Consider the following 10,649-nt stretch of genomic DNA (forward strand, 5'->3'; position numbering starts at 1 on the left):
CGAAGCTTGGAAGCGACCCTTCGCTGCCCACAAATACTTGATAGGCTCGCCTCGTCACCTACCCCGTCCAATCGGCTTCCGCGATGTCGGGCTGCGCCCGCCCCTCTCCGGCGCGACGCCGTTGCCACGGCAACTGGCGGGTAGAGCAGGCCCGAGCCGCGCCGATGCCGAAGCTGCCGCTGTCGCCGGTGCCCGAGCAGGAGACCGACGTCGGGGGTCGTCTTCCCAGTCGCGGTACTCCTGCCCCTACTCGTCTGGGCAGCGCCGGCTCCGGCGGCTCAGCGGTGAGGAAAAAAGAACCGAGGAAGAAGGCCGCGGTCTTGAGGAGGAGCGGGAGCCCTGCGGGCTTGTGGGCGGGGACTAGCGTGTGACGTAGACGTTGGGGGTTTCTGGGAATTGTAGTTCTGGGGGGGAAAGGCCGGGGTTTGGGAAGCTCATGCAGCGCCTTTCTCTCAACAGGGCCGCTAAAAATAAAGCAGCTAGGAAAAACCCACAGGCAAAATGACAACACTTGTGGTATTCCTATAGCTCTGCTCTTTAGATGTGATTGGACTACAACTCCCATCATCCACGGCTGCCAGCACGGGCAACGATTAAGGATGAGCAAGAGTGGTGTAGTGTTTAGAGCAGGCTTCCTCAAACTCGGCCCTCCATATGTTTTTGGCCTACAGCTCCCATGATCCCTAGCTTGCAGGACCAGTGGTCAGGGATGATGGGAATTGTAGTCTCAAAACATCTGGAGGGCCGAGTTTGAGGAAGCCTAGAGTGTTTGACTAGGAACCAGAAGGCCAGAGCTCATACCCGCCACTCCTGGGTGACTGTGGGCTAGTCACCCCCTGCCAGCTTAGCCTACCTCACAGGGCTGTTGGGAAGATTAATTGAGCTCCTTGGAGAAAAAGGTGGGGTATGAATACCGTGGTTAGAGTGTTGGACTAGGTGAGAATTTAAAAGATTCAATCAATAAATCCAGCAATATCTGGTTAGCAAAGCAGGTGCCTTTTGGGATGTTGCTGCACTACAACTCCCATCACGCTGGCTGGGGCTGATAGGAGTTGAAGTCCAGCAGCATCTGGAAGGCAAGAGGTTCCCCCAATCTTGCTTTAGAGCACTCTTCCCCAACCTGATGCAACCCATACTCTCCAACGTTTCTCCGATGAAAAAGGGGACATCCCTATTCCAGAATGATAATTTTACTGTTTATACTCCACACATCTTACTGGGTTGCCCCAGCCACTCTGGGCAGCTTCCAACATATGTAAAAACAGAATAAAACATTAAACATTTTTCCCTAAACAACTACCGTAAACGGTTGAGCCAAGAGATTTAATAAGATGATACAATGTTACATATTGTGATTATATGTAAAACTAATAAATTTTTTTTTGAAAATTAAACATTTTAAAAAAACTTCCGTGTACAGGATTGCCGTCAGGCGGCTCGAGGGTCTGATCATTCCGTACCCTCCAACATTTCTCGAATGAAAATACGGACATTCTACCATATCCTCCCAACATTTCTCCAATGAAAATAGGCACATCCTAAGGAAAAGTGGGACATTCCACGTTCAAATCAGAAATCAGGATGGCTTCTCTAAATCAGGGATGCCCATGGAAAATAGCGACACTTGGAGGGTCTGATAACCATCCATATGTTTTGGGCAAGAATTTCCATAAGCCATAGCCAACATAGCCATATGCTGTTAGAGCTGATGGGAATTGTAGTCCAAAACACGTCCTCAGTACGTCTGAACAAAAACAATGTCCTCATGTGATTGTTCCAGTTCAGCACTTAGCACTCTGGATGTTTGCTGTCATTTTTTTCAAATCGACTTTCTCCTTAGTTCCCAGGGTTTGGGTAGAGGAATTTTGGCATGACTACTTGCTTGGAGTAAGATCCTATGCGTACGTCTTTCCTCAGACTTTTTCAAGGCCTGGTGATGAGCCCCAGACTGTACATGAGGAAAGTGGTCCCTGTTACCCAGAGAATGCTAGGAACGATTCTGAAGAGGAGATGGAGGAGGAGGAGGAGGAGGAGGAGGAAAGGGATGAAGACTGGGACACAGACCTTGAAATAGAAGGTATGGCTTAGAGGAGGGGGTGATGGTTCTCCAGATGTGCTTGGACTGCAGCTGCCATTGGCTGGGCTTCATTGGGTACTCACTACTAGAATTATGAGAGAGGGAGAAACAACTGTTTCTCGCCTTGTGACATCCAATACATCTTTTGTGATTCTGAAGGTCACAATGTCCTTGGGTGGACTGTCCATTAGCTGCAGATGCTTTATCGGCTTGACTTGCTTCTAAATAGCTTTCTTGCTTTGCAGAGTTATCCTTCTCTACGTTGACTCTCTTTTTCTCCCTCCCGACATTAGATTCTAAGACATCCCATGATCCAACAGGAAAAGCCAAATATCTCAAAACCTGCCGAATGCACGGCGTCGTTCCCATCTCGTATTTTTTACGCCACATGAAAGATTCTGAACTGACCCTGAAGCACTACGGCCTTGGACCCAAGGTATCAATTCCCATCTGCCCCAGTAGGCTGGGCTGTTTTGGACTACAAGTCCCATCAGCCCAAGTGAGCACTAGCCTTGATTGTCAAAGGCAGTAATGCTTTTGAATACCACAGGAGGGGAGAGTGCCCTTGTGCTCAGGTCCTGGGTGGCTACTGTGAGGACAGAAAGCTGGACTAGATGGGCCATTGGCCTAATCCAGCAGGCTTCTCCTATGTTCTTATGACCACAGCCATGTGTAAGAGCGTTAGACCCAATGGGACTTTGCCCTGATCCAGCATAGACAATCCACCTATTTCTTAATTTTTCTCTTCTGTATCTCAGGGAGCCAAAGCTCTAGCTCCTTCCTTGGCAAATAACACATCCATTGTGAAGTTAAACCTGAGTGACAACTGGCTGAACGGAGATGGAGCAGCAGCGGTGGCAGAGATGTTGAAAGAAAATTGTTACATTTCAGGTGTGTCCCTTAATTTTGAGGTTTCGAGAAGGTCTTTGTAGCAAGGACGTGGCAAAACAGAGGTCTTGTGACAGACAGGCCCGAGCTGCTTTTGCTGAGGAGGTTTTTTATGGTGTAGCATGGTGTTTGCTGACCTAGCGTCCTCCAGATGTTTTAGACTACAATTCCCATCAGCCCCAGCCAGCACAGCCACACACCCATCATATAGGCATGCTGGCTAGGGTGGATGGGATTTGTGGTCCCAAACATCTGGAGGGCACAAATTGGTGAAGACTGGGAAGAGTGGTTATAATGTCAAGACTAGGACCTGGGAATCTAGGATTCGAATTCCCTGTTAGTCGAAGCTCTGTAGGTCTCCCTGACCCAGTCTCTGTCTCTCAGTCTTCCGTACTTCGCAGGGTTGTTAGGAAAATAAAACCAAACACACCCTCACGAGCTGCTTGGAGACGAGGCAGGAAATAAATGTAACAAGTAAATACAAACACAAGTGCCTAGCTCTCAGTGAGACGCAGTGGAACAGCCCTAAGAAACCCATCCTCTCAGGGTTTATGTTCTGTATCCTGAGTGTGGTTATTCCTTTGTTTGTTTGTTTTCCAGAGTCCATGAGATAATATAATTGATATTTTTATGGCAAAGTGGGATTAGGGGAGGTGATTTTCTCCTTTGAGGAGCTGTCAACACATTGAGTTTTTCAGAGGCGACCACTTCTTGACATCCTCCGATCTGAGATTGTTCAAGGGGCCCAACTGAAGGCCCTGGAAAGGTGGAACTGGAATGGGTCTGAAATGAGAGACGGGTTTTATTTTGTGGGAGTTGGGGCTAAAAGTCTGTCTTGTTCTTCCCTCTCAGATGTTGATTTGTCAGAGAACAGGCTTGGAGTGAAAGGGGCGAAGGCTTTGTCCTCCATGCTTGGGGAGAATAGGACACTACTAACCCTGAAGCTCTCTGGAAATGAATTAGATGAGCGTGCGGCCAAATACCTAGCAGATGCTTTTGTGATCAACAACAAAGTGGAGTCACTCGATCTGAGTCATAACATGCTTGAAGAGCTGGCAGGTAAAGCAGCTTCCCTTGCAAAGAAAGGCAGAGAACAGCCTTTGCCAACTTTGTGCTCTCCAGATGTTTTGGACTACAACACCCATCAGCCCCTGCCAACAGTAATGTCTCTGCCTGCTGAGGCTGGTGGAAGTCGTAGTCTCTCAAAAGAGCTGGAGGGCATAAGGTTGATGAAAACTTACCGTAGTTGTTCTGAACTTCTCCTTTAAGAAAGAAGCTATGGAGTGGAGAAACTTTTTCAACCCAAGGGACACATTACCTTATAGGCCACGTGGCAGTGGTGGGTGGAGTTTGGGACAAAAGTGGGCGGGGCTATGGTGTGACTCCATCTGTACCAAACATTGGTAAATTGGAAGCTGTATCATACCACTTTAAACAGCCATGGCTTCCCCCACAAAATGGGAGGTGTAGTTTGTTAAGGGTTCTGAGAGCAGTTAGGAAACCTCTTATTCCTTTTTTTTTAAATAAATAAATAAATATTGATTTGGTTTTTCAGATTAAAATTTTACAATCATATATCTAACATATATCATTACAACAAGATTTCCATCTTCCCCTTTGTAGGTCCTATTATTAATCATTTCCTCCTGCATCTTTTATGATGATGGGAGTTGTAGTCCAAAGCATTTTGAGGGCACCAGACTGGCAAAGTTTGTTTCAGGGACAATTAATATTTGATCAAGAAGCTGTGCTCTATTTACAGCAGAGAACTCACCTACATATTTTTGCCAGTAAAGCGATGTCCAGAAGGAAATATCACTTGATCTGGGTTTTTTTTTTTAGTTATTTGCAAATTTGTGCTAACAAATGTCAATATTATTTTCCAGGGTGCAACAGCCATGATTGTTCCCTCCTCTCCCTCATCCTCTGTACCAGCTCCTCTTCTGCTATTTAAATTTATGCACCATTCTTGATTTCTTGTGCTATTGTAGTCACTGCCTCCTACTTCTCAGTCCCCTTTTGCTATTCTTACAGCTGCCTTTCCGTTGTCCTCGGCTCCTTCCCTGCTGATACTTTGCATTCTCTCCTTCGCCTCCCTCACTGAAGAAAATCTCCTTCTGTGGCTGATCAGGTCTCTCTCCCTTCCCATTTACCTTTTGATGAGGTCGCAGGGAGTTGATGGAAAACAGGAGGGGACAGAGAGAGAGATTGAGAGAGAGAGAGCACAGGAAATAGGAACAGTCTAAGCTGAGTGGAGAGAGAAAGACAGAGAGAAAAAGGAAGGAAGGTAGGACTCAAAAGAGTTGTTTTTTTTAATTTATGTATTATTAATATTGTTTATTTATTTAGAGCATTTGTACCCCACTCCACAGCCAAAAAGACTTCCCAGATAAGACACCTACCCACAGGCTTACAATTTAAAAAACCACACACAACACATCAGGGAAAAAGGAAAACATACAGACAATAATAAAAATGATTTTCATCCACGAATGGTACAAACAACATCAGTGCAGTATTAAAAACTTTTAGGGCCTCGAGTTTATCGAGTATATGGAAAATAACTGTGTACAGCTGAAAACGCTGGCAGCATTAAGATAAATTCAACAGTGTGAATAATCTTTGATGGATGTAATAATGGAAAACAGATTGGTATAATTTTTGTAAAATATGCAGGGATATAATATATGCGAAATGAACCACGGAAAGAGAAGAAGTCGTTGATATTTTTAAGTATGCAAAATGTTCATTTGAAATTGTAAAACAGGAAATTTAATAAAAATTATATAGATAACAAAAAACGTTTAGGGCCTCGAGCTTGCACCAGTTTTCTCCAAATACCTCCAAAGGCCCAAGAAAATTGGTATGTTTTAACTTTGCAGCAGAATCCCCAAACAGTAGTTTCCATCCATCTGAGTGAAGAATGAGGGAACCCCCTGCCACCTGACTGCAGCTGGAAGAGCCAGGGTGGAAGAGCAGTCCCACCTACCCCATCTGAATTAACACAGACACCAACCCACCAGGAAAGTCTGATCTGCAAGGGTTGTTTTTGTTCTTGGGGGGTGGGTGGGTGGAGCACCAGCTCATTTCAACAGGGCTAGTGCAGGAGGTCTTCCCAGCGGACTACAGCTTTTAAAACATAGAATAATAGAATTGTAGAGTTGGAAGGGACCCCAAGGGTCCTCTCATCGAATCCCATGGAATGCAGGAATCACAGCTAAAGCATCCATGACAGATGGCCATCCAATCTCTTGTTGACGTTCCTTCTGGTTGGAGAGTCATGGAAGCTGTTTTCTTTTCCCCAAGGTGCAGAAATCCGAAGTCCATGAACTCCTGCATTGTAGGGGGGTTGGACTAGATGTCTCTTTGGGTTCCTTCCAAGTCTGCAATTATGTGATTCTTTGAACTCCCCTGAGGTTTTTTGCTTCATACATACCAGCTTCCTACTGAATGCTTTCTCTTTGCTTGTGGTTTCTACTTGTCTCATCCCTCCCCTTTTTCTGCTCCAGCGTGGGGGATATTGGGTCATGCTGATCCCCGATTGCGAGATTTCCAGCTCCCTAAGTCAGGGGGCACATTGGCAAATATTGGAGGGGGCTTCTGGATGTTGCAGTTGCTCTTATCTAAGGCTTGTGCTTCTTGGCCCATTTCCTGTGTTCTGCATTTAACTAGGCGGGGTTCTTGGAGCAGCGATTGCAGAAAACGTTGGCCTGAAGGAGCTTGATCTCAGCTGGAACCACTTCCGGGGCAAAGGAGCAGTTGCTATTGCCAAAGGCTTAGGGGTAGGAGAACTGCCTAATTACAGTTAGGCTACAGTTGTAATGACATGTCTTAAGCATCTGTTCTGCATTTAGAAGGTCTCAGGTTAAATTCCCAGCATCTCCAGGCAAGAAGGCTACTTCCTGAAATCCTGGAGAGCTGTTGACATTACTGACCTAGCTGGACCAGTGGTCTGAAGTTTGTATTTCGAGTAGAAGCTCCTGCTTTGCTTGCAGAATTTCTGTGCTTCATTCCACAGCAGCATCTCCAAGTAGAGCAAGGAATGTCCTCCTGCCTGAAACCTTGGAAAGCTGCTGTCAGTCAGTGTTGACAATACTGAGCCTGATCCAGTACAGGTCAGCTTTCCATGCTGCTTGCCACTGAAAATATATACTCACCAGTGCATGAAAATGCCTTGTGTCACATTCAAATGGATGCTTTGGGGTTCTCGCTGTTCCAAATCCTTCCAGATTACAGCATTCCTATTTCCTCATTAAAAGCTTAGGAAAGTCTATTTATGTGTCTCTGATGTGAACACAGCAAAGCAACCCCAACTGGCCCCTGGCATAAAGAAATCAGGAGTGGGGAGGGCCTTAGCACATTGCCACATTCTGTTTCAAAAAGGTTGGAGGAGGAGGAGACTTAAGCAAAACTATTCTTCCTTTCTGGATCAAAAAAGACTGATCAGGGGTGGCAACTTGCTCAGTGAGTGGCAGGATGCCCTGAGACCCACCTCCCTCCAATGTAATAATTTTTATTTTATTTTATTTGCCGGATTTCTTACCCACCCTTCACCTTAAGGTCTTAGGATGGGTTACATCGTTATAAAAGCACAAGTTTAAACAATTTGCAGTCAAACAGAGTGGGCCCTAAAAACGTGCATCTTAGATGCCATATGATTAAAGCTGTAGAGTGAAAATGCCAGATGCACTTCCGTGGGGAGGGAAATCCACTACAAAGGATCATTCCCTCTCCTGGGCTGCCAAGCTTAGTACACAAGAGGGTCTGGAAGGAAGAAGGTGGTCTTTTAGATATTTCGGATCTGTTTAATCCTAGAGTGTCTGAGCAGGTAGGACATCAGAAGAGGCCTGCTGGATCAGGCCAATGGCCCATCCAGTCCTGTTCTCACAGCGACCACCCAGATACCTGTTGAACCCAGAGCCCCAGAGGGTTTCCCCACCCAGAGCTTTGCTAAGGCTGCCTCCCTCCTTCCCTCCTCAGGCCAACATCTTCCTTCGTGTGCTGGACCTTTCATACAACGGCTTTGGCAACGGTGGAGCAGCTGCCCTGGGTGAGGCCCTGAAAGTCAACAATGTTCTGGAAGAGCTGAACGTTGGGTAAGCGTGCTCAGCACCCAGGTTCTGCTTGGCATCCTGGGTAGATCGCAGAGAGAGATAAGAGAAGGGAAAGGGAAATGAGACAGTTGAGATGGTCTCCTCTTCTTCTTCTCAGGAACAATCGCATTTCTCTGGAAGGAGCCCTCTGCCTAGCTTTGGGCCTGAAAGAAAACAAAACCCTGAAGATCTTCAGTGTAAGTGGCTTTTCAGAGAGTGTCTGATCCTCTAGTGCAGGAATGGGGAAACTGAGCAGTGGCAGACCTTGGCGTCTCAAATTTCAGCGACGCCAAAATTCTGCGATCTCTGCTTCTTGCGATCCATTCTAAATAATAGTTGTGGTGCCCCTGAGGCTCTGTGCCCAGTGTGACTAAACCGATCACCCTCCCCTAAATCCGCCTCTGCTGTGGGCCTCCAGGTGTGGTTAGATTCCAACTCCCATCAGCCCCAGCCGGCAATGTCAGGGATGATGGAAGTTAGAGTCCAGCAGCTTTTGGAGAGCCACATGTTATCTGATCTAAGAAGTAGCATTTCCATACCACATGCAAAAGGTGGAGGAATTCCTCTAGAGAGAAGAGAGATTGCTTCTTCTGCAATCAGGGTGGAAAGTCTGCAACCCTCGCCAGGTGTCATTGGACTCCATCTCCCATCACCCCCAGCAGGCAGCAATGCCAATGGCAGTTGGGAGTCCGGATGCCCAGCCCTGTTCTTAGTGCTTTTCCCTAAACAAACCCGGCACGTTTCTGTTCTGTGACCTGCAGGTGGCCAGGAACCCCATTCAGAGCGATGGCTGCATTGGGATCCTCAAAGCCCTCCAAGCAAATCCTGGTGCTGCCTTGGAAGTCCTGGATTTTTCAGTAGGTATCAGTCAGTCAGTGGTTGGAAGAGAGGTGTGGTGTGCTTGTGATGTAGTGGCCCAATCTTCACCAGCCTGGTGCTCTCCAGTTTTGTTTTGTTTTTACTAGAGCTTTCAGCAGCTCCACGGTCACACAACCACACTGAGGTCACTGGGAGTTGTAGTCCAAACCATCTGGTGCAGGCACCATCATGGCAAAGAGCATAGTAGGCAATGTGGGATTGGAGAAATATTTATGTACGCAGTGAATATGCTCCAACAAGTCCATGCAGGGACTGGTGTGCCCTGAGGACAGTACTTTGAATAGAGGTTCACATTTCATAGAAACCTAGGCTATAACTCCACAACCTGGATTGGCTGGAAGGTGATGGGACCCCCACCCAAATGGAATAGGGGGATAAGACCCCCTGCCACACACCTCTTTGAGAACCGTCTCCACCATGCTGTTGATGTGGGAATGGAGAGGGTATATTTTCTGTCCTTTTCAGGAGATTGTCGTCAAGCAGGACTTTGCAGAGCTTTGCGATCGCATCCAGGTAATTTTCCCGAGCCTTCAGATCAAGCACAACTGGAGCAGCCGCTCGTTCAAAACAGACCCATCAAAGGTACAGAAAGCCAAACCCCTCTGCTGGGCTGCAGGGTCTTTTTTGACAGCTCCCGGTGGGTTCTCATCATCCCACTGCCTCCAATGATAAAACGGGTTTTTCTAGCATTTTTTTTAAAAAAGCAAAATACAGAACTTCCTGAACCACAGGAGACAGCAGAGGAGAAAGGGGGGGGAAGGGTGTCCCAAGAACAACGATGCCCCTAGCACCCCTTCAGCTCTCTGGGAGGAAAACCCAACTATCCTCAGTCTCTATACTAGCCATTGAGCAAAATCCCTGGGGGAGGGGGGCCCCAATAGGGGAAATAATGCAACACTTTCCCCCAAAAGCATTTCAGTTGTTCCACAGACCCTCCCTCACTCTGCTAACTGGAAAACATATGGTAGTGTCATAGATGTTGGAAGTGGTGTTTGAAGCAGTGGTCACTCTCAAGAACCCTATATGGTTAGCCTAACTTTCTCCACCCCCATTGATTCCTGGGGCATGTCTCCCAGTTCTTTAGTCCAAAGACATAGGGGCCATCTTCTCCAACCCCCTGCTATGCTGGTCATGTACTCCAACTTGTCTGCACTGGGTTTCTACAGCTGGCCCTGGGACTCTCATACGGCACATTGGTGGATATTAAGCCAGGGCTTTCAGCTTCTCTGGCTAGAGCCTGCCTTGGATACCTGTCCCGGGATTTCTCTCCAAGGGCCATTAAGCCAGATCTGGTGCTTTGCAACTTCTTGGCTGGGGAAAATCGTGGGAACAAGAGTGATGCCAGAGAAGATTGCCACTGACTTATGGGATCCTTCTTTTTGTAGGTTTTCTGAGAAGACACCCCAGCTATGGACAGCCCTGGGAAAGATTGCTCATTTTTCCTTCCTTGGCTACCTGCAAAGTGAGGAAGGAGCCCATTAGGGGACCCTCTGCTCTTCCATTTGCTGACAAATAATGGGATGTATGTGTGTGTGTGTGTGTGAGAGAGAGAGAGAGAGAGAGAGGCTGTGCTGTTTTTGCCCGTCTTTTAGCATCTGTTAAAAACACTTTTGTTTAGACAGGCCTACCCAGATGTTTAGAAGGTTGATGCGAGTTTTAATCTGCTTTTTGGTCTATTGCTATTTTAACTTTTTGAAAGTTGTAAATCATTG

At 46.9% G+C, this 10,649-nt stretch overlaps 1 protein-coding gene across 2 annotated transcripts; it reads left to right on the forward strand.

Moving 5' to 3' along the window:
• The first annotated feature begins 117 nt into the window (after positions 1–117).
• LRRC74B (leucine rich repeat containing 74B) lies at positions 118–10,649 on the forward strand. 2 transcript variants are annotated; one of them, XM_033135937.1, is made up of 11 exons: positions 118–284; positions 1,918–2,077; positions 2,371–2,513; positions 2,836–2,968; positions 3,818–4,024; positions 6,638–6,747; positions 7,946–8,061; positions 8,177–8,255; positions 8,820–8,915; positions 9,403–9,519; positions 10,323–10,649. In XM_033135937.1, the coding sequence occupies exons 1-11, from the start codon at positions 165–167 to the stop codon at positions 10,329–10,331; spliced, it is 1,290 nt and encodes a 429-aa protein (XP_032991828.1). In that variant the 5' UTR covers positions 118–164; the 3' UTR covers positions 10,332–10,649. The 2 variants fall into 2 exon arrangements, with proteins under 2 accessions (XP_032991828.1, XP_032991829.1); XM_033135938.1 differs by lacking the exon at positions 3,818–4,024.

The sequence above is a fragment of the Lacerta agilis genome, chromosome 17, assembly GCF_009819535.1.
Source record: "Lacerta agilis isolate rLacAgi1 chromosome 17, rLacAgi1.pri, whole genome shotgun sequence".
NCBI classification, from domain to species: domain Eukaryota; kingdom Metazoa; phylum Chordata; class Lepidosauria; order Squamata; family Lacertidae; genus Lacerta; species Lacerta agilis.